This window comes from Artemia franciscana, chromosome 9, assembly GCF_032884065.1.
Source record: "Artemia franciscana chromosome 9, ASM3288406v1, whole genome shotgun sequence".
Lineage (NCBI taxonomy): Eukaryota > Metazoa > Arthropoda > Branchiopoda > Anostraca > Artemiidae > Artemia > Artemia franciscana.
In genome coordinates this window covers 48,565,297-48,589,723 of record NC_088871.1, presented here as the reverse complement: position 1 = coordinate 48,589,723, position 24,427 = coordinate 48,565,297, and the positions used below count along the sequence as shown (strand labels likewise).

Below are 24,427 nucleotides of genomic sequence, written 5' to 3'. Positions count from 1 at the left end.
TTTTAGTAAATTCAACTATTTATTCTACGGCTTTTGTGATTCAGGGGTCATTCTTAATGAATTGGGACAAAACTTAAGATTTAGTGTAAAGAGCGAGGTACTGACGAGGGGGCGAACCCCCTCATATATGTAATAAAAACATGAGAACACAAAAGTTCTTTACGTAAGCTAATTTATAAGTTACGTATATCTTTTGCTAATCAAAAGATTCGTAAAAAATTAAAAGTTCTATTTGCCTTTTTAATTAACCGAAAATCGGAGGGCAACTTGGCTTCCTCTCCCGCTTTTTTTTTTATCAAAATCATTCGATCAAAATTATGAGAAAGCCATTTAGCAAAAAAATATGCAAATTTTGTTTTAATTATTCCTATGCGGAGAGCCAAAATCAAAACATGCATTGATTCAAAAACGTCCAGAAATTAAATAAAAAAAACAAGTTTTTTAAACTGAAAGTAAGGAGCGACATTAAAACTTAAAACGAACAGAAATTACTTCGTATATGAAAGGAGCTGCTTCCTCATCAACGCCTCTCTCTTTATGCTAAAGTTTTTTGCTGTTTTAAAAAGAAGAGTGGAGAGAAAGAATCAAACTTTAGCGTAAAGAGCGGGGCGTTGATGAGGAAGTAGCTCCTTTCATTTACGAAGTAATTTCTGTTCGTTTTAAGTTTTAATGTCACTCCTTTCTTTCAGTTAAAAAAAACTTGCTTTTTTATTTAATTCATTAAGAAATTGGTATTTAGTAGATCTACTGTTTAAACAGAAGAAGATTAAGAGTAGGTAGTGACTAATTTCGGATGATAGTCTACTGTAGCTGATTTAATTGTAAGAACTTTGAAACTTTGAAACGAACCAACCGCGTGTTAACGTACTCAGAGGTCGATTAATGCTGCTGGAAACAATCATAAGTTGATAAATTAAGAAAAACGTAAGTTGAGGACAAGCCATTAGATGTTTCTAACTTATGTTATTTCATATTAAATTTATCATAGATTTGGTAGTTATTTTTATGTATTTTGGATTTGCACTCGATATTGAAAATAAAAATTGAAGATAACCTTCAGATTTTTTTCATACAAAGTAACTAAAGCGGTATTTGATTTTGCGCTTCAGACATAAGAACAAAACACCAAAATATAAACCATACAGATTTATATTTTACTTTCTTTGGTTTATTTGTAAGAATCTATCACCAAAGCGCAATTTAAAGCGGTGCTGCAATATTAATTTGTCAATTCAACTTGTCATTTATCATTGTCATTTCAAATTTGTCATTGTAAAAACGAACCAACCATGTATTAACTTACTCAGGGGTAGACTAATGCTGCTGAAAATAATCACAAGTTGATAAATTCAGAAAAACGTAAGTCGAGGACAAGCCATGTTCATATTGTTGAAAAGCAAATTAACTATGAAATTTTGATGGAAACTTTGACGAATTTTTCATTTCCTTTTGTTGAAAAAAAAACTGATCGTAACATGTTTCTTGATACACACCCTCGACTGTGTCTCAGAAATCATCTAAAATTTCCAAGGTTTTGTGTTATCTTCTTCAAAGTATTTTCATTTTTAGGTAAAAGAAGACTGGAAATACGTTGCTATGGTGCTGGATCGACTGTTCTTATGGATATTTACCCTAGCAGTTTTGCTTGGCACTGCCGCTATTATTCTCCAAGCTCCCTCACTTTATGATGACAGACCCTCAATAGATAAAAAACTTTCTAAAGTTCCTCTATCTAAGAATGTGCAAAGGCATACATAATGAAGTGCGAAAAAAGTAAAAAAAAAGCACTCCGTCTGTTGAAAGGACTTGGTTGAAAATTGTTGACACTTCAGTAGTAACGATTGTTTTATGTACTTCAAGCCAAAAATATTATGCTAGTTTTTTTTCAGAAAATGCAAAGGACAAAAATTTTATGTTTTTGTTTCAGGATTTCTACTGTTTCTGTTAACAAAAGTAAAAATGAATATTTTGTATTTCTAGCAAACTTTTTCCTTGGTTTTTGTTAGCTCATCAATCCTGTATTGAAGCTTGATAAAATACCTAAAAAAATCTACACTTCCAGAATATATGGAATAAAACTGCTACTACGATTATTACTGTTAATTCACCACACCATCAAGCATTGCATATGTCGGTCATTTCATCATTACGTCCTGTATCTGCCTCAAGGATCATCGAACGAAAGACCAACGATTGGCAGGTTTGAATTAGAGCCCCAAGATTTTTTTTTTTTGTTCGGTTCTATCCACTAAGCTTTCACAAAGGCTTACTTCAAAAATTTCACATCAATACCTAAGATGCTGTGTAAAATTTTTTGTTCCAGAGTAAATCAAACAGTTCGCGTCAACGAACTGCAAGTAAGAGTCAACTCGTGGGTCATCACACATGCGTCTTTGTTGTTTGTTTTTTGTTTTTGTTTTTTTTGTTCTTTTTTTCCCAGAGGTGATTGTAATGAAATAATAATCTTAGAAGATCGGGAGAGGGTACATTTGAACGGAAATGAAAAGTTCTAAAGCCCATTGTAAGTGGCAAAATATTGGAGGGCAATTGGTCCCCGTTCTACGCCCATGTATTTCCTAAAAATATCTGATCAAAACTTTGAGATAGCCATTTTGTTCAGTATAGTTGAAAAGTCGAATAACTATGTCCTTAGGGGTAAAATGACCCCCCACCCTCCCTTGGAAGAGGCCTGTAAGTTATGAAATTTGCCCATTGTTTCTATACAGTATTTGTTATTGGGAAGTATAGAGACACTTTTAGGGGGGATATTGTGCGTGGGGTAGATTTCCATTTGGAAGAATCTTGCTTGGGGAAGGACATTTTTCTTGGGGGTGGATTTTCCAAGGGAAAAATTTTACACAGGGGGATTTGCCAGAATTCTACGTGAAATTATTTTTAATTGTCATACAATCTCTTTGCCAGCTCAATTTTGTATGTGGAGATGTTCCCGAGAATATATCCGGGGGCATGGAATTTAATTGGGAGGGGAGATTTTCAGCGAGGATGGAACTGTTTGGAGGGAACTTTACGGGGGGGATGTACTTTACATTGGATTAAATTTTCACGGAATATTTTTTTGTGATGTAGGAGGGTATATTTCAAGGAGGGTGAGACAGATTTGCCTTCATTATTTGATAAAGAAGAGAAATTAAATAAAAAAAGTTTTCTAACTGAAAGTAAGGAGCAACATTTAAACTCAAACGAAAGGAAATTATTCCTTATACGAAGGGTTGCTCCCTCCTCAGTACCTTGCTCTTTGTGATTAAGTTTAACGTTTCGTCCCATTTTTTAAGAAAGGCTATTTTAATTAGAATACTAAGCTTTTTTAAAAGTGCTAATAGCTTTAGCGTAAAGAGTAGGTTATTGAGGAGGTCCTTTTGCAAAGGACGTAGGTATTGTATTTGATTAGTTTCACATCTTCTCAAATATTCTGAAAGTTCAGATTAATATCCTTAGCTATTCCTAAGATATTGGAGATACACCCTTTAGACAACTTGGATCCAGATGATGTATTTTGATTTAGTTCTACATCTCTCCAAAAATCTAATAGTAAGTGCTCATGCCTCACCTGTTTCGTAAGAAAGATCGTCAGACTCCGTGTGGCTTATTTCAGATATTGCAAATTCCTCCTCCGGATTCCTAAATGGCACTGAAAGAGAAAAGTCATTGCTCGATTGGGTTTAATAGACCTGGCTTCTCGGATTTGGTCTTCCAGTGATGATTTATACAAAAAGACTATCAACTTTATTCACGTTTATGATGATCTGCAGCTTTTTTCCATATTGATACTGGTTAGTTAGTTCTTGTTGTCTTTGTTAGTTTGGATTTTTTTCGCTGTTTATCATTTTTGTTTTTGTTTATTTATAATACTCCGTACTTTGTGTTTTTATACTTTTACGGGTAATAAAGTTCGTCAATTCATTCATTCATTCATTCATTCATATCGTTCCTATAATTAACCATAGCTTAACATGGGCTAGATGGATTGTAATTAAAGTCTAAATGAATTTTGAAATAAGTAATTTTTTACAGCGTTAAAACCAAAGAAAACATGTGTGTACCCTAAATAATGTTGAGTCTGTCCTGGTTTGAACATTGTAAAAGTTTAAAATGATTGTCGTATCGCAAGAGGCGCTGATCAGTGTTGGGCGATTTCAAATTTGAAATACTAAAGACCTTATTGGGGATCTGGAAGACAAATTTCAAAATGGATAAATTTAGTGATAATAATTGTGCTACATTGGTTGAAAAAGACTCCTTTAGTGTTTTACAAGAATATTGTGACGAAGGCAGTGAATAGTGCTGTGGAACAAGTTTCAATTTTATTTGAACAAAATTGAAAAGTTTCTTGCTTTCCTAGTAAGGAATACGTGTTATTTTTCTATTTTATTTCATGTCAAGGGGACCCAACTTTGCAGAAAAGGCAGGGAAGTACAAATATTATCCAAAATTTGAAATGACAGCCCATTAAAACACTGAATATTCGCATTCTGCATGAAGAAAAGCGGATTTGGTCTGAAGTCATACAAAACTAAAATTAATCGGTTTAAAGTTGTAACATGTATATTAGTACCAATAAATAAAAAAAAGTCTTTTCTAATGAAAAAGGTCTTTTCTACTGAAAACACAGAGAGACAAAAAAGGGAGAAATTGGTAATTTATTGGGAAATGAATTTGGTAATTTATTAAGACAAGGCTTCTAGATCTTCAGTAATATTGCTTGAGTGCACTTTCACTCTGTATTCTAAAACCATGAGGTTGATAAAATTGCCCTGCAAAACTGTAGCCCTAAATTAATTTTCTAATGAGGAGAAAGAGGGAGGGAGGGGGATAACAAACAAATCTTTTGGTCATAATTTACATGTTTTTCAAGGATAGGAGGAAGGTGTTTGGGAGGATATCCGCCTACCTTCCTCAGTGCAAGTAAAAACTTGAATATTTCCTTTCTTTTTAAATTCAAAATCTTTCCAAAAAAACAGAGACGAGTTACCAGCTACTCGGCATTATATTGAAGGTTTAGTCCGAATATTGTTTTTTTTAAAACGCTTTAAAAAAGAATGAAAAGCAAAGAGTGATTTTTTTTTAAACACTTTCAAAAAGAATGAAAAGCAAGGAGTGATTTTATCATAGGCAGTACAATAGCTGAATTAGTCGTATAGCAGTGCAATAGCTGAATTAGGTTCCAAGTATTAGTCGAAACACGAAGCTGCGAATCTTCAACACCCTGGTCGGGTCTATAATTCTTTATGGAACAGAGACCTGGCTGGCCCGTAGACCGTAGACATGTAGACATGTCCGTAAAGACCGTAGACATGTTCCAGACGATAAGCCTTAGGATAGAAGGTTTGAGATGGAACGACTTCGTCAGCAACGAGTTCGTCAGCAAGTTACTATAGAAAACGCAGCAGACACCGTTTTCCATCAAAATTGCGGAGCTCACTCTACAATGCTGCGTTCATCTCCTTAGAATATCTTCACACCTACCAGAGAAAATTGTGCTGGACTTTACCCCCGCAGAAGCTGGTTGGAAACGACCCCGCGGCAGGCCAAAATAATCGATGGTTCAATAGTCTTTCAAAATACTTGAAGTTGGCAAACATCGATGGCCACGATGCACCACCGTCAGCTGCTGATTACACCGTTTGGAAGAGGCTGACATCAGTCTTTACGCTGAGCCACGCCCGGCAGGAGACATAAGTCAAGTAATTCAAACTCAAGGGCAATAGCGCCGTCTAAGCATTAAACTTTTAAGCATTGAGCATTATGTTTTTTTCTTATTTTGAAAGTAATGAGCAACATTAAAACTTAAAATGAACAGAAATTATAGCATATATCAGAGGACTTTTCCCCTTCTCAATATCTTTCTCTTTAAGTCAAAGCTTGAGTTTTTGTTCCTATTGTTAAGACTTAGCGTTTTTTACATAATACTGGGAAATCTGGCTCTCTCTTCATAAAAAAATTCCCTTTCCCCACAAAAATTCCTTCATAGAAAGATCTTCCCTCGTAACAAAGCCAGAAAAATGCCCCCCCCCCAAAAAAAAATATGTCTGTATGCTTCCCAGTAACCAATAATATATGTAAACAATGGGCGAAGTTCATAGCTTATAGCCATTGCCCGGGAACTGATAGGGGTCAAGTAATCCTCAAAGACCTAGTTACTAGATCTTTCGACTGCATTTAACAAAATGGCTATTTCAAAATTTTATTCGGGCAGCTTTGGAAAAAGGGGTATGAGAGGGGTCTAGCTACCCTCCAATGTTTATGGTCACTTAAACAGGGCACTTTAACTTTTGATTTCCGTTCAAGTTAGTACTCTCACGATCTTCTTAGGAAACTGAATTGATACAATCACCCCTGGAGAAAAAAAAAATAAAACGTGTCTGTGATCTTTTTCTGGCAAAAATATAAAATTCCATATTTTGTATAGAGGAACTTGAAACCTCTACAGTAGGGCTCTCTGATATGCTGAATTTGATGGTTTGATTTTAAATCAAGGTCACTTGATGTTTTGGGGGTGTTGTTCCCCTTGTCAAAAATTGGGCGAATTTTGTCAGACTCGTAACTTCTGATGAGTAATATGAAACGTGATTTTTTTTTTTCATTTTGAGTAAGTGTCGAAATTCAAACCTTTTGATGTATGTATTACTATCATGATTCTGTTTCTTAGAGTTTCGGTTACTATTGAGCCGTATCGCTTCTTATTTACAGTTCGTTACCGCGGACTGTTTGATAAAGAGCGAAGTGGGAACAACGTTTTATTTTTTTTTCAACAACGCACTTTGTAGAGAAGGAGTCGTCATAGAAACTTTGGATGGAGGTCATTCGATTGGAAATTGAAATTTCCGATGAATATCAATGAAATTTCCACGGAAATTGAAATTCCCCTCCCGCGCCCATTAATTCATCAAACTCATCCAATTATAATTTCTAGATAGCCATTTTATTCAACATAATTGAAAGGCCCAATAACTGTGTATCTGGGGAAGTCAATCCCCCGGAGACCTTGGGGCAAGAGGCATAAGTTATCCGATTCACCCATTTTTATAAATGTTGTGTTTGTTATTGGAAAAGGGGATTTGTTTGACTTTTTGGTGCTCAAAACGGTCAAGAGTATTCAGACAAAACTTTCAGAAAATATTGAGGGGAGTGTTGAGTTACATCAAAACATGTCATGTGCGCGCAGGTTGTCAAAAGGGCGTACCTCATGAATGATTAAGGGTATTAAGCTGGAACGTTCAGGGAAAGATGAGGGGGATGATCAATTGACCAAACAGGTAATATTTTTATGCTACTACTGAATCTACTACAGTTAATTTTACAACTGCTGCTTTTTTTAGTCACTGCTACTAAGGTTGAGGATATTGAGGCGAAATCCTAGGAAATATCGAGGGGACAGTTGAGGTAAATCTAAGCATACTATGTGCATACACATTCTCAAAAAAGGCGTATCAGCAATATCTTTCGCACGGCATAGTATATCAAGCTGAAACTATCTAGACTTGATGAGGGGGATGTTTATCTGACCAAAAGACAATATGTGCATACTGCTACTGCTACTACTTTTGCTACTAATGTTACTACTAATTCTGATCCAACATCACTGCTATCAGTACAACTACGACTACTACTAATATTACTATTGCTACTAGTACAACTACGACTACTACTAATATTACTACTGCTACTACTACTACTTCTACTACTGTTGCTACTACTACTACTACTATTACTACTATTACTATTACTACTACTACTACTACTACTACTACTACTACTACTACTACTACTACTACTACTACTACTACTACTATTACTACTACTACTACTACTACTACTACAACAACTGCTACCACTACTACTACTACTACTACTACTACTACTACTACTACTAGGATGCTATTACTACTAAGTCTAAGGATGTGAAGGCTAAATTAAAAGAATATCAAAGGGAAAGTTGAACTAAATCCAAATACACTATGTGCATGCAGGTTGTCAAAATGGCGTGTCTGAGGAATGGTTTAAGGTAGTAGGTTGGAACTTTCTCAGAATACTCAGGGGGAAAATCAAGTGACCTAAAGGCAAAGTGTTTGCGCTACTACCAATACTATTACCACTACTGCAACTACCACTGCTACCGCTACTACTACTCCAACTACTAGTTCTGTTAACATTAATCTTTTGCTACTACTGAAGCTAAGCGTACTAAGGGAATATTTAGGGGATGTTAAAGTAAATCAAAACGTACAGTGAACATATATTTTGTCAAAAAGTTGTACCAGCAATATCTCGGAAATGGCTATGAGTATTAAGGGGGAAACCTCCAGGGCATGTCGAGGCAGATTTTGAACTAACCAAAAGGGATTCTTCTACTACAATTACAACAAAAAACGGGGAATAATGGTATTAGGGTGATACTTTTAAAGAATGTTTGAGTAAGTATCCTTTTTTAGCCAATTCTGCTAGATAAACCATTGGAACTGTCAAAATACGACCAGTTTTTAGCTTACTGGTTGACATCAGAAAACAAAATTTTGAAAACGCTTACAAAAACTGTTAGGTGAGGATTATACAGCTGATTTAGGATTGACAACTGTTATTTCGTCTAAAATTAATGGTAAAAATTTATTGTCAAAAGACACTTATGGAAAAAAAAATTATACCCCTCGAAAATTATTACAGATCGACATGAAAGCTGCATCATTGCAATCATCATAGTCAAAAACTCCATGAAGGAAACTTGCAGGAAACTCTGAAGGAAACATGCAGGAAACTCCGTGCAGGAAGTCCTCCATCGAAAGTAACAGGGAAAATCATGTCTTTGCATGGAAAAATCTGTTTTGTCGTCTTTTTTGTTTATTCTCACCAAGGCTGATCTTACCAAACCATTGGTCGTAGACTTAGGAGAAGGTTAAATTGAAAGTGAATCACTCTCCATACCTAACTCCTTTCTAAATAAGTCCTAGTTACAGTGGTAGCTAGGACCTAGCAAAGAGCAAACCACAGGCCATTGTTACCAAAAATTAAAGTAAAATAGTAAAAAGTAAAATAAAATGTAAAATGTTATTTTGAAAACTTATTTATGGGAATTTTCGAAAATAGTCCAAAATCCCTGGGAAATAGCGTCGGTTCGAAACAAAATTGCACCGTTGAAATCGCCCTGGCCAAAATTTATGTACGGAAAACTTACAGCCAAATGGCTTAGGAAAATCCCTTTTTAGCTTGGATGGCACTGCTTGTGTTCTCTTTTTACCATTTTTCTTTCTCAAATACTACCAGGGCACTAGAATACCCTAAAGAGCTGTTTAAGAGTCAATTTGAAAGGAACTTTTCACATCTACATGCTTTTGTAAGGATCAAAACATAATATTAAAATTAAAGTCCATTTTCATTACCTAAAACTACATCTTCATATACAAAATTATGAATTACGTTGCAGTCGTAGTTCAAACAGTTCGTGGTAATGAACTGTAAGTAAGCAGTGGCCCGGCTCAATAATAACCGAAACTCTAAAAAACGCAAATTTGATACCAATAGATATACTCAAAGAATTGGATTTTAATGCTGATTATAGATACATTAGTTTCGCCAAGATTAATCGTATCCATCAAAAGTTACAAACCTGATATTTCCTTATTTTGCAAAAGAGGAAAATACACCCAAAAAGTCATAGAATTTTAATGAAAACCACACCATTAGATTCAGCACATCAGAGAACCCTGCTGTAGAGGTTTCAGGCTCCTATCTACAAAAATGTGGATTTTTTTATTTTTTAGCCAGGAGGAAGATCGTGGATAAGTCCGCTCTTTGCTTTAAAGTTTGATTCTTTCTCAATACTCTATATTTTAAAACAATAAAAAAGTTTAGCACTAAGAGTGGGGCATTGATGAGGGGACAAACCCTTTCATATACGGAATAATTCATGTTCGTTTTAAGTTTTAATGCTGCTCCTTACTTTCAGTTAAAAAACTATTTTTGTTTAATTACAAAAATAAACGACATTAAAGTAAAATTATATGACCATTTTGGTTGCACTCACGACATGTACCAACATAAGATGGAACTTAAAACGAACAGATACTATTACGTATATCAGGGGATTTGCCCCCTTGTCAATGCCTTGCTCTTTACGTTAAAGTTAAAATTTTGTTCCAATTCTTTAAGAATGACCCCTGAATTATAAATGCCGTTTACTTAGAATAAATAGCTCTTTTGAAACTACTAAAAAGCTTTAGCGTAAAGAGCAAGGTATTTTATAATTTTTTTCAACAGAGAATTGGTTATGAACAGAATTGTTATAAGAGACGGTTTTTATTCAGATTACATTGATACCACTGGAATTAAAGAAGTTATAGCCAACTTTTATTTTGAGCATGACAAAGTTCTATAGAAAAAAAAAACACAGAAGATGGCATAAGCTATTAAATGCTATAGTTGCGATTAACTTTGCAAGTCTTTTTGACCTCCGAAACCAAAGGTGGAAATGTGTATGAATGACAGCTTAATTTATTTATAGCCGTCAAAACTGAGTCTTGACAATATATGACAAACTTTTAGATACTTTAAAAGTTTGGGGTGTGTTAAATATTAAGAGGCTTATCTTGTCATGTTAAATATTAAGAGTGTCAATGATACGAAACTCTTCAAAAAAAAAAAATAGAAGAAACGTCAGATTTGAAAGTCAGAATACGAAAACAGGTTATAATGATCTAAAAGTAGATGATAATCCTCGTCAGTCTATAAAGACCAGACATGAGTACGAAACGCACCAAAATGTAAGTTGGTCATGTTGCAGTTCACCAACTTCCATCGATTTAAAAGATGAAACTGAGTAACTTCAAGTGCCAGTTATGAGATTAATTTTTAGGCAGATGCTGATTTTATTTAAGCAAATATCTATTATAACACATATGAGAATCATGAAATAGTATGAAATATAAGCAGGAATTATACACCGTTGATCACAGAACCCTCTGGAGTCCAATGCAAGACTGAATTTCAGACAGAAACAGACTGTTTTCAAGTGAATGTCCATGAAAATGGAAAAGAACCATAGCAAAAGTGAAGCGTAGATCCTGGAATGGAAATCTTTTTCATTCAGAGAATTTGGTTAACAATGATACTTCCATCCTTAAGAAGTCAATCTCAAGAAGCTAAAATTTTACATATCAAAGAAGAAAATTTTAAAGAAAAAGAAAAACGAACACTGGGTTACCAAGGATATGAACCAAATACTAAGTTCCAAGAAAAACCAAGAGACGAAGATGAGGAACATCCAAGTACAGTGACTGATAATGGAATGCAAAACTCAACTTCATAGGTGTCATGGGATGCTGAAGAAATCAGTAGTTAAACATTTTCTAGAGGAAGACAATCATAAACAGCATGAAAGGCCTCAGCCAACAAACATTAATGAAGAAACAAGTCAAAGAGCTAATTTTTAATTGGCTATGTGAAAGCCAAATATACAAAAAAGTTTCAATATTTCTTAGATTTTCAAGTAGCTACTGATTCATGTAAATCTCAAAAAGATAGAGGATATGGAAATAATTTAAAAAATTTACATCGAACTTCGTGAACAGTAAATGTTCTGAAATTTGGATAAAAATTTAATTAAAAGATATTCGACATCTTTGCTTCAAAATGGAATGGAAAAGAGAGCGAAATAAAGAAGCTGCCAGGCAGAAGGAGAAAAAAATTACATTCTTTGACTTGAACAACTGGGTACAGCAAACATCGACCTTCCAGCATAAAATACAAAAGCTGAGTCAACTAAAGTGGGTAAAACTGATATATTGAGGTAAAAGGAGTATTTTCAGTCAAAAAGTATTACATGAGATGACGTGTCAAAATCTTTGAGTTTATCAACTAGATAACGAGCTGGTAGATAGTTTTTGTCCAACTCTATAACTCACAAAGAGGTAGAGACAGGTATTACCAAATCAAACTGCGTAAATGCTTCACAAAAACCAGCAAATAATTTTTGAATTATGAAACGAAAAAACAAAGAAGCAAAAATGATGTTTTTTTTATATAAAAATTCTTGTAAACCTCAAATAAATTTTAAAGAGTTTGAGCCTAAGAATGTGTTAGCGAGACAAGAGGAAATAAAACAAGAAAATTTGACTCAAAGTAGTAATTACCAAGATTCAATTAATTGCTTTACTAAAACTGAAAAAGAAGACTGAAACTGAAGCGCAAGGAATATAATAAAATAACTGTAAAAGAGTATAGAATGAAAAAGAAGACGAGATTTCAAGAAGTTGCATCACAAATAGCAAAACTGGAAGAATGAATAGAAATGCTGGAAAGATGGTAAAGAGGAGAAATAGTACCCCCCCCCCTAAAAGACACTCAATTCCATACTTAATTTAGTCATAGTTGAAGTTGCAAAGAAGACAAAATAATATTCTTCGTTTTACTTTAGAAAGGAACATGTTTCAACCTCAAGCCAAAGAATAGACTGCTTTCATTTTTCAAAATCTGCATAAACAACTTCCAAAGAACAGTTTCCAGTTACACTTATCCAGTCAAACTACAATTGCTGTGTTTATTTTTAACTTGTTGAAGCTTACGTTCAATCCGACTTTGTTACTCATAGATAAAAAAGCAGTTTAAAATTATTTTCGACCAATATTCAGTTTAGCTGATAATTGACTGAACATTCAAGATTTTATGTCCTTTTTTGTGTTCCATGTCTCTTTCTATTCACTGTCCATTTGTCTTTTTTTGCATATTTTTTTGGAAAAAGAGCTTTGATGTAAATAATTAAATATTTTTCTTAAAGATCACATAGGAAAATAATCACAAATTATAAAAGAAATAATCACCCAATATTATGGTAAAGCTCCAGAGGTTTCTAGAGAATCGATCAGAAGAAGGTGGATAAACTTCACAAATGGGCTATGCGACAGCCTCCTGTATTTATAAATATTTTTATTCGGGTCATTGCCGATTGTCTAATGGTTGAATTCCAGCTGAGAAAAACCAGCTGGTTATTTTTGTTGGTTGCTGGGCAAACAGCTAAGCTTGGGATTTAATCAAGGAACTACTTAAGCTGAAAACTTGAATTTTCACTCAGAACAGTCATGAATACGTCGGAAAAATGGTAATAAGTTATACAAACATAATAAAATGGCATTGAAAATAAAACAAACAGGAAACTTAACACGGTTTTTAGCCTCTTGAGGGCTCCTATGAAAGACAAATAATGTAGCATAATAATGTGCCAGAAATAGGGAGACATCAGAAACCCAACGGAATGGGGCTGCCAATCATAAGTTTTCAGAACCAGGTCTTTGGCTTGATTTTTAGAATAAAAATTTTATAACTCTAGCTGTATATAATGAATTAGTCCAAGGAATCTTATATTTTCAAGAAAAAATAAAACAGGAGAAACGGCTCCTAAAAATTACCTTTATGGAAATCGTACCAACAAATTTTAAATGCCAAAAAACTGCCAAAAATAATTGCTAAGGCACTAAAAACTATAAGATATACATTGCAATTTCTGTATGGCTAGCTCTAGCACCTCCTTCTTTTTTCTTTAGCCAAAACTAATCAATAAGCAACGAGGCTCAGTCACGCCATAGTTTTTGCACCGGATCCCATCACAACAAAATCGAGTCTGCAAATACACATCAATAGACACTTCTATGCTTAACATGTTCATGCTTTTTATTTCTTTCAAATTGCCAATTTACATTCCTTTTTAAAGTATGGAGGACATAAAATGGAATTATATTTTAAATATAATGATTTTTTAATTAAAAAGCACGTAGATATTGCAATTTTCTTTCCAGCGAGCCCTAAAACGGTACTCTATGATCATACAGTTCCCCGCAATGGGTGAAAAAAAAAAGGCAAAAAAAGAGGGAAATCAGTTTGTACATAGATGTCTTCAATTTTATGAAGACAAGATATCTTTATAATATGGCGTCATTTAAAAGTGTAACAGAAACTATTAATTACTAGCTGTTGGGGTGGCGCTTCGCGCCACCCCAACCCACGCGCGCGCGTAAGTTGTTACGCGCCATATTAGTTACGCGCCATTGTAGTTGTGTCCCTGTGTCCCACCTGTGAATATAGATAGATTTATATATGTGTTTCAAACTACGTAAAACTTGCGAATATACAACATTCTTGGCTTTCCCATTGTCTGTGCATATACAAAGCCTTATGTACTAATAATGACGTCATATGCAAACGCTCTTTTTACACACAAACAAACATGCATACACACAACTCGTTTTTATATAGATAGATAGATAGATAGATACAATACAAATTAACTGCGTAAAACTTGCGAATATACAACATTCTTCGCTGTCCAATTGTCGCTGCATATGAATAGATTGTCAGGTTTACCGACCCTCGAACATGCAACGTACAATTGTCCATGGGAAAATCAGTCAGTATTAAGATCTATACCACATTTTTCTAATGATTGACCTTGAGCTTTGTTAATGGTGATTGCAAATGCTAATCGAATTGGGAATTGCAATCTTTTAAATTGAAAAGGCAGATCCGTTGGAATCATGGGAATGCGAGGAATAAGAACAGCCTCACCCTCAAAAGGCCCTGTCAAGATTGTGGCCTCTTTTAGGTTTTCAATTGTTTTTTTTTACGGCAAGTCGCGTGCCATTGCAAAGCTTTGGTGGGTTGATATTTCTTAAAAGTATTATTGGTACGCCTATTTTTAGTTGTAGCACGTGTGGTGGAAACCCTGAAAGATCCACGGAATTTAAAAATTCAGATGGATAATTAACCGCTTCATTTGGTTCCAAAACTGTGTCGACTGACTTGTAAAGGACTGCCTGGTCTCGAATCTTGGTCAAAACAATATTGTTGATTTCGTGGACGTCTATATTTTTGGGTACAAGAATCACTCTTTCACTTAGCCATTTATTATTTTTATAATTGTTTAGAATATTCGGAAATACTTTTTCAATCAATTCATTTTTGGACGTCACTAAATTACAGAAATCAGCAGGTAGTTGTATACGTCCTGAAATTGAGTCTACTGGGAGCTTTCCGTTTCCAATTGCCAGCAATTGATCTGAAAATGTTTGACCAGAGTCATCGTTTTGCAATCGGACACGCATATTTGTAGTTAATTTTAATGTTTTAATCAAATTATACAATTAAGAGGATAGATCACAACCCTGCTTAATTCCTAATTTAATATAAAACCAGCGACTCACCTCATTTCCTACCTACTCCAGTAATATTATTCTCGTACATAGCACTAACCACTTTAATATATTTATGTGGTATACCTTACACGGATAGGACATTCGCTAAAGCTCTTCTAACTGCTGAATCAAACGCTTGATCCCCATCTATAAAACTAAGGACTAAAGGACTTTGCTGACTCAGGCACTTGTAAATTACTTATTTAAGAGCGAAAATCGGCTCAATGCATCCTATTCCTTTTCTAAAACGACAGTGTTCTTATCTTAAAACCTCATTTACTGCATCTCTAAGTCTAATAAGTATCATCATGCTAAGTAATTTACTTCTTACATAAGCCAAGCTAATGCCTCTATAATTTTCATACTCACTCTTATCACCTTTTTTATAGAGGGGTTTAAATTAAGTGGGGTTAATTAAACGGTTTATAAAGTTTTCCTGGAATCACGTAGGTACTTCCCCCTTTTCAAAAATCATATACATAATCTTCAGTAGCTTATCTCTAACCTCATTTGACCTCGCCGCATTTATCAAACTTTTTTATATTGTTGTACTAGCCTTGAATTTTCTTTCAACAAACTTTTAAATCCTTAAATAACAACTTTTCTGACAATAAAAAATGTTTTTGAAATATTGACTGCAAAAGGACAGAACAGATAAGCCCCAGGTAGCCCAGGTAACAATGTCTGTGAAGGAGCAAAGTCCAAAATATTTTTTTTTTTTAATTTTAGACTTTTATCCTCCGAGTATTAACATTGTACTTCTATTAGATTCAGACTTGTTATCGTCCGCAGCCTCAAAAACACTCAAACATCAGTTTTGTAAGATTCGAACTTTATTTGTTAAATATATTTTGAGTGTATTAATTTCGGACTTTTTATATTGTAATATTAGCCTTGAATTTTTATTCAACAACCTTGTAAATCTCTTGGGTCGGCTAATGAAACAAGCTATTGCTTAAAAAAGTCCCCTGTATTGTTTGACTGTTGATATATCTAGTGCTTTTGACAATGAATTTCGTTTAAATTCTTTGTTTTCTCTAGGAGCGTCTTGCGTTAACCTTTCTGTTGTTTCCGTGCTTAAGTATTGGTATGCAAATTCTTCAGTTAGGGTCAAAGGAAATGGTATTGTAGGGGGGGGGCGTATTCCTGTTAAAAAGGGGTTAAGCAAGGTGCCATGTTATCTCCGAGAATATTTAAGTGTGTTTTAACTTCGTGTCTCTGACGTCTTCAACAGTCAGTTTTTTACAATGATAGTTTAGGCATTTGTCACGTTGCTTATGATTATGATGTTTTGCTTCTGAAGTCTTCAACAGTCAGTTTCTTACAATGATATTTTAGGCATTAGTCACGTTGCTTATGCTGATGATGTTTTGCTTCTCAGCCGGACAAAACAAAGTCTAATTGCCAACTTTGACCTGCTTTCAGCCGTACTGTCAGCAGTAGGCCTCCCAATTAATGCTACCAAATGTGAGTTTTTGTGCTTTGGGAGCCCTCCACCAGCAGCGCCTCTTTGCTCGAGTTCTTCAACAATAACATGTTCAGCGAGTATTAAAGGGTTAGGTCTATCTTTTTCCACGTAACTTTTGACTACCTGGTCCGCTATTACGTCCAGTATGCTGGAAAGTATGCGGGTTGGTTACAGAAAAATTTTACCCAATCGGAGTCGGTAAAACCGAAAAGGACTTTGCCGTCTTTATTCGAGTTTTTGTGCCCCTGCTGTTTTTTTCTTTCTGGTTTGGCTTTCCTCCTTTGCAAAAAGGATACAAAGAAAATACGCTCAGAATGTTTTAAGTACTGCAAATATCTACTGCGTCTGCCTCGGTGGTACCGGAACCCTAGAATCTTTTTTAAATTTGAATGTTTTGAAGCTCTCCAAATGATTGGTGTTTTTGACCATCTTTGACCATTTTTGAAATGAGTTAATTTATTATGTTGTATTATAGAATCGTCAGTTTGTGGTTTTTTTTTTTTTTTCGTTTTTTGCGTTCACTCCTTATTATATTTTACATATTTTATACATATTTACATAATTACATATTTTATATTATTAAATGACAACTTTTACAATAAAAGAAATATTTTTGAAATATAGAGTGCAAAAGAGCAAAAAGATAAACCCAACCTCGTCAGGTCTATGAAAGAACAAAGGCCAGAATATCTTCTTTAAGCCCTTCAATAACACACACTGAAAATCCTTGATTGACGCTTAACTCAATTCAATAAAAAAAAAAACAAGTTTTTTTTAACGGAAAGTAAGGAGCGAAATTAATACTTAAAACGGACAGAAAGTACTTCGTATATGAAAGGGGCTGCTTCCTCATCAACGCCCCGCTCTTTACGCTAAAGTTTGCTCTTTCTCTTAACTCTACTTTTTTAAGACAGTAAAAAACTTTAGCGTAAAGAGCGGGCGTTGATGAGGAAGCAGCCCCTTTGAAATACGAAGTAATTTAGGGGCTGTTTCCCCCTATTTTCTAAAATAAGGCAAATTTTCTCAGGCTCGTAACTTTTGATGGGTAAGACTAAACATGATTAAACTTATATATTTAAAATCAGCATTAAAATGTAATTCTTTTGCTGTAACTATTGATATCAAAATTCCATTTTTTAGAGTTTTTGTTACTATTGAGCCGGGTCGCTCCTTACCACAGTTCGCTACCACGAACTGTTTGATTTAACCATTCAGCTCTCTATCAATTATGCAAATGAGGTCTCTATTTTAAATGGGTTATATGTATCATTTGGGAATTTGTCCTACCCATTACATACTATAAATTTTTTGAAACTTTTAACAGATTTGAAGTGAGAAGCTATTCTGAATAATTTGTTCCGATACCATAAAAAAAGGCTTTGTGATGATGATTGGCTGCTGTCTGGTCAGTTTTGACGCTTAGGAACTAAACTTTTAGTTTGTCATCAAATGAACGAATTGTCAATTTTTTTTAGATTATCTCTCTTATATAATTAAGCATGGGAAAAGACCACAAAAAACATTGAGACAGAACTTGGTACTAAGAAAGTTGTTTACACGACAGAAACTTACATGGAAAGGACTGAATCAATTAAATTCATAAAGAAACATATTAAACAAATAATACCTTCAAGAAAAAAGGGATATTACTGGTTACCAATGCATGGATAATTCAAAATTTTTAATTGACTAGTACAAATTTAGTCCGTGCATAAAGACAACTTTTTAAAAACAACTTTCTTTTATATTCCTCAAGTTGAAATCTGGTGTTTACGCTTTTAGAATGTTAAGTGAACACGTGGAGCTTATGGCAAACCCACAAGCCTGCGAATTCTCATAAGTTTCAAACAGTTCGCGGTGTAGGGAGTGACCCGGCTCAATAATGACCGAAGCGCTAAGAAACAGAAATTTGATACCAATAGATACATCAAAATAATCGAATTTTTATGCTGATTTTAAATATCTAAGTTTCATCAAGTTTAATCCTCGTCATAAGTTAGGAGCCTGAGAAAATTTGCATTATTTTCAAAAAAAGGGGAGAAACATCCCCTAAAAGTCATCGAATCTTGATGAAAATCACAATATATGATTCAGCGTATCAGAAAACCCTACTGTAGAGGTTTTAAGCTCCAATCTGGTTAAGTGTGGAATTTTGAATTTTTTGCAAGAAGAACGATCACGGATGTGTATTTATTATTATTATTTATTATTTTTTTTTGTTTTTTTCCAGGGGTGATACCCCATTGGTCCTAGAATGTTGCGTGGGGTTCAATTGAACGTAATTAAAAGTTCAAGAGCCCTTTTTAAGTGACAAAAAAATTGAAGGGCAGCTAGGTTCCCTCTAACACTCATTTTTTCCCAATGTCACCGGATAAAAATTTCGAGATAGCCATTTTGTTCAACATAGAAAAAGAAACAAGAAACTTGTCTTTGAGGACGACTTAATCCCTCACAGCACTCGGGGGAAGAGCTGGAAGTTATGAGCATTCCCCATTGTTTACATATAGGATAGTATTTGTTACTGGTAATGTCTGTAAACAGACGTTTCCAGGGGGGAATTTTTCTGGTGTGCTGGGGGAAGGAGGAGGAGTTTGGGTAGAGGGTTACATGGGAGGATCTTTCCATTGATAAATTTTACATGGGGAGGGAGAGTTCTCCATGAAGGGGGCGCCAGATTTTCCAGCATTATTTAAAAAACGATAAGAAACTAAATAAAAAAACAAGCTTTTTCAACTGAAAGTAAGGATCAACATTAAAACTTAAGACGAACAGAAATTATTACGCATATGAGGGGGGTCCGCCCCTTCTGCAATATCTTACTCTTTACGCTGAAGTTTTTTCAGTCCTTTCGAAAAAGCTATTTATTCTAATTAAACAGTCTTAGTGATTGAGGGGTCATTCTTACAGAATTGGAACAAAGTCAAACTTTAGCGTAAAGAGCCAGGTACTGAGGAGGGGGCAACCCATCATATACGTAATAATTTCTGTTTATTCTAAGTTTTAATATGGCTCCTTACTTTCAGTTGAAAAAAATATGTTTTTGCTTATTTAATCAACTTTAGGATTAAACTTGCACTTCAACTATTATGTTGAAAGGTAGCAGGTAAATAAAAAAAAACAACTTGCAATTGTAATTAACTAGGCTACTTATTGCATTCTGCTAACTTTTTGGTAAGCCACATTTCAGGCTCTGCTCGTACCCCTCATATATCTGGGGTTATTTTTGTCCGCTTGAAGTCTTCAATTCACTTTTAATTTCCTTAAAACAATTTTTTGCCTTATTTAACAAGTTAAATGATTAATCACGTAACAAACTTTACCGAAATCCTAATGACCTCGCTAATTTTTTTATTTATTTAATTGTTCCTTAACCAATCGTTACCTCTCATTTTTGAAATAAGCTAGAATCCTATTTTTGGCTAATTTTAAATATAAAAAGAAACAAATCTGTGGTATTTCTTTTATAAAATATTTTTAACAAAAACTTAAACTTTGCGTATTGTACGGTGGAATTAAAACTGAAAGTAATTTCTGTGGCTCAATAATAGTTTTTGAAAAGTAAAAAATTAAGAAATAAAAATACATACACTTCCGGGAAGATCCAAATACATTTTGGCACAAAGTAATTTTTAATATTTTTGCTTCAGTTTTATATGAACTGTTGGTTTTTCACCTCCAATACTCGTGACTTTCTGGCCACTAATAGAAATTGTAAAGTCATTGGCAGCATGCACAAAAGCTTGAATATTTGTGAACTCTTGGCTAACAATAAAAACAAATTTCAAAAATATGGTTTTATAAGATATTTGTCCCATTAGCAGTATGTTTGTTTAAGTCCTCCTCGGAAGAAGTTGATATTTGATTCTCCACAGTTTTCATATTCAAACGTATTTTAGTCAGATTAAAATGGTAGCCACGTTATATTGTACCAAAGAGGGTGCAATATCACGCAGACACCCCAGAGGGTGCCATCAAAATATAACTTATCAGCAGATTAGGAGCAAACTTAATTGATTAAGGATTCACTGCCTGAATTTGCCAAAGCATGTATTTTAGACAGAGGATAATTGAAGCCACGGTAGATGCCACCAAAGAGGTATTAGATCACGAGATGGGTAAATCAGGAGATGATGCACATGCAATATACTAGGAGCTCGGTATTAAAATGTGTCGATACGCCTATCTCAGTTACAGCTACGAGAGATTGCACCCAATGTCTTCATCATTGGGTGTTCAATATCTATCTTCATCATTGGAATTCAGGATCAGGTTTGGAGAATGCTCGACACACTCAGGATTTGGTGGCAGAATATCCGATAATAAGCCAAATTTGTTTGCAGTCTATCATGAAATCCCACAATCTTTAAACGTTCCACTTTATTTAGTATAGCTAATAGGAAATAATCAGATTCACTTTTTCAATGCATCAAAGCACTAATGTTGTATGCAGACAAAATCCACTTTAGTTTTGATGTTCAAATGTTCAAGTCATATTTGGAGAAACAAACCCCTATAATGACCAAAAATGAATGGTTCTTGTTGTTGTTTATCTTTAGTCCCAATTTTCTCACTTGAATTATAATGCAAGTCTCATGAATTCTGCCTAGCATGATCCAATCAATAATCTACAAGACAAGACTTGCGGTATTTGTATGCCTTTTTAAAAAAAATTTTGTCAAATCACTCCAAGCCGAAAGCATAGACACTCTTCATACTAAACAAGCTTTCGAATGGCTCATATTGACATTTAAACACAGAATGCGAACTATCAATGAATCAAGTATCAAATCGTTAACACCGATTGAGCAATTAGGAAGTTTCAGGTTTTTTTTTCATGAATTCTGCAGTTGTAATAGCAGACAGCTGTAGATCAATAGGGAGACGATCATCATACAGAGCGGGAGCCTGGAGGATAATTCCAGCAGTGCCAACTAATACAGCTATTGTAAAAATCCAAAGAAATAATCTATCTAATACCATTGCTACGTACTTCCAATCTTCTTTTACCTATAAGGAAATACATATTTATTAATTTGCATCTAGATAAACTCTATATAAATACAATATTCGTATACCAAAAGTCTAACCCTTTTTTGACCTCCAATCTTCTCGTGGTAACAGTTCGTGGTAACGAACTGTAGTAAGGAGCAACCTGGCTCAATAGTAACCAAAAGTCTAAAAAATTGAATTTTGGTACCAATAGCTACATTAAAAGAATTACATTTTAATGCTGATTTTAAATATATAAGTTTCATCAAGATCAGTTATACCCATCAAAAGTTACGAGTCTGAGAAAATTTACGTTATTTTAGAAAATAGGGGGAAAAACCCCCTAAAAGTCATTGAATTTTTTTTTAACAGTAAAGTTTTTTTACTGTTTTAAAATGTAGAGTTAAGAGAAAGAGTCAAACTTTAGCGTAAAGAGCGGGGCGTTGAGAATGAAAAGCCCCTTTCAAATACGGAGTAATTTTCGTTTCGTTTTAATTTTTAATGTGACTCCTTACTTTCATTTAAAAAACATTTTCATTTTTTTTATTTCATCTAGATAAGCTCTTTAAAATCATAAAATTATTGATTACAATACATTTATCGTGTACCTAAAGGGTAACCCCTTTTCTACCTCCAATCTTCTTTTACCTATAAGGAAATACATATTTGTTAATTTGTATCTGGATAAGCTCTTTAAAAACATAAAATTATTGATTACACTACATTAATCGTATACCTAAAGTCTAACCCCTTTTCTACCTCTTATGGTGCTTATTAAAACCAAGATAACATGTTAGAGTAAATCATTTGCCAGTTGGCTGCTATAGTGTGTTGGAATTCAGGTGGTTATTCCCGGATGATAGAGCGTAAAAAGTGAGATTCCCTTGAAGTTGCCTGGTTTGAATTCTAATGGGAATAAACACGAAGGTATTGCTTTCTTAAGTGCTAAAATGTAATATTGTTTGTTTCTTTTCTATCTGGAAACAAACCTTTGTATATATTGTGTTTTTTTTATCTAGTTTTTTTTTAGATTTTTAATTGTCAAGTAGAATAAAATATTTTATTGATTCCATAGGTGCCATTACGAATATCCTTATTTAAAAAAAAATGCCATAGAAAATAGCAAAGACGAGCACTGTTGGTTAAAATATTTCAGTTTAATTCTATCTAAAAATTTAACAAAACAGCAACTTAATCATACCCTCGATGCTAAGGAAAGTAGAGGCTTACAACTGATCGATGCGGCTTAAGATAAAATAACAATGCCTAGTACAATCACAAGAAATAATAGTTTTAATCACTATTAAAACTACACAATATGATAACATCTTATAATTGTCATATATGACGATATAATCAGCCAATATGAAGTGTCTTTATATTTTGATATGGCAAATATTTATCTCGTTTGTTTTCCTTATCTACACGCTTTCAAAATATTGTTTACTTTATATTGCAGAAAAAGAGCGATCATACATACGCTAACACTTTAGTGTTGGGTGAAATGCCTAAAATATAATTTCCTTGGAGTTGGTCTAGTTTAGTTTCTATTTAATGTTCTCGTTAGATCTTGTCATTTTAGTTCTTAACAATATAAGCTCTCTAGAATCTATAAAATCATGTAAAAGTGGATATTGTTGACTCGGCCTTTCAGTGGCTCATATAAAGACGAGACGTTTTTCTTAAAATGAAGCTTTAAGACCTATAGGTAAACCGAATAGCCCAGTAGCATTCAGTGTTCTCAAGAAAAAGTCTTTTGAAATTCTTGAAAGGACTATTCAACGTCTAATTTTTTGAATAAAATGTTCTATTCAGAAACCAAAAGCCTAATATTAAATCCTCTTTGACTATAAAGATAAAAGTGTACCTGGCCAGCTTTTAGCTTCTTTGATATACTAGCAGCACAATTAATTTCGGGAGCTTTAAGAAGGTATAAACAGTTCTATTTAAGTTTTATTATGTTAGCAGTTACTAAATGAATGTAGACAGTTATAATCTAGGGATAATTTAGATTGATCAAAGAAACAAAACAGTTGATGCTGCTTTGTAAGTGCTAGAATCTGCTTTTAAATAAATTCTTGAAACCTTGAGCTGCTTTATTTTGCTGTTCATTTTAAATTGAAATTAAACAGAAGTTTCTGCTTCGTTTCAATTTTAGAATTAGGCATTAGTTTGTCTTGACTTATGTATAAAGACATTCTTTTTCCGTAGATACAACAGTAACTACACTTTAGGAAAGAAATTTTTTCAGTCCATAGCAACAAAAATTTAAAAATGCATTTAAAAAAATCTTTATATTAAAAAAGAGGACAAACAAACTTTAACATAATCTAGAAAGTCTTAATAGTATTCTTTAGGGTTCAGTATGTGAATAGTTATTAAATAAATGCAGACAGTAAAAATCTATGGACAATTTAGATTGATCAAGGAAACAAAATGGTTATTGCTGCTTTGTAAGTGCTAGAATCTGCTTTTAAAATAGATTCTTGAAACCTTGATCTGTCTTGTTTTGATATTTAGCTTTAGTTGAAGGAGAAGCTTTCTTCCCTCATTTCACTTTTAGAATTAAACAGCAGATTGTCTTACCTGCTTATGTATAAAACCTATTTTTTTTCATAAATACAACAACAATTACACCTTAGTGAAGAGTGAGTTACAGTCCATAGCAACTAAAAATTTGAAAACGTGTTCAAAAAACTTTCTAGTAAAAACGGAATAAATGAATTTTAGCATAATCTAGGGAAGGTGGCTCCTATATAGTTTATCTTAATAGAATAAG

General features: G+C 33.9%; 2 protein-coding genes across 4 annotated transcripts in view; one reads left to right on the top strand and one right to left on the bottom strand.

The window, feature by feature from the left end:
- LOC136031504 (acetylcholine receptor subunit alpha-like) overlaps positions 1–3,921 on the top strand; it is a 201,737-nt gene extending 197,816 nt beyond the window's left edge. For all 3 annotated transcript variants that reach the window (XM_065711166.1, XM_065711167.1, XM_065711165.1), the window contains exon 12: positions 1,570–3,921. In XM_065711166.1, the coding sequence (XP_065567238.1) occupies positions 1,570–1,758 (189 nt within the window). In that variant the 3' untranslated portion in view covers positions 1,759–3,921. The remainder of the gene's footprint in view (positions 1–1,569) is intronic.
- A 16,184-nt stretch (positions 3,922–20,105) lies between these two features.
- LOC136031503 (acetylcholine receptor subunit alpha-like) overlaps positions 20,106–24,427 on the bottom strand; it is a 166,905-nt gene continuing 162,583 nt past the window's right edge. Inside the window, exon 11 of the mRNA XM_065711163.1 lies at positions 20,106–21,666. Within this exon, the coding sequence (XP_065567235.1) occupies positions 21,469–21,666 (198 nt within the window). The 3' untranslated portion in view covers positions 20,106–21,468. The remainder of the gene's footprint in view (positions 21,667–24,427) is intronic.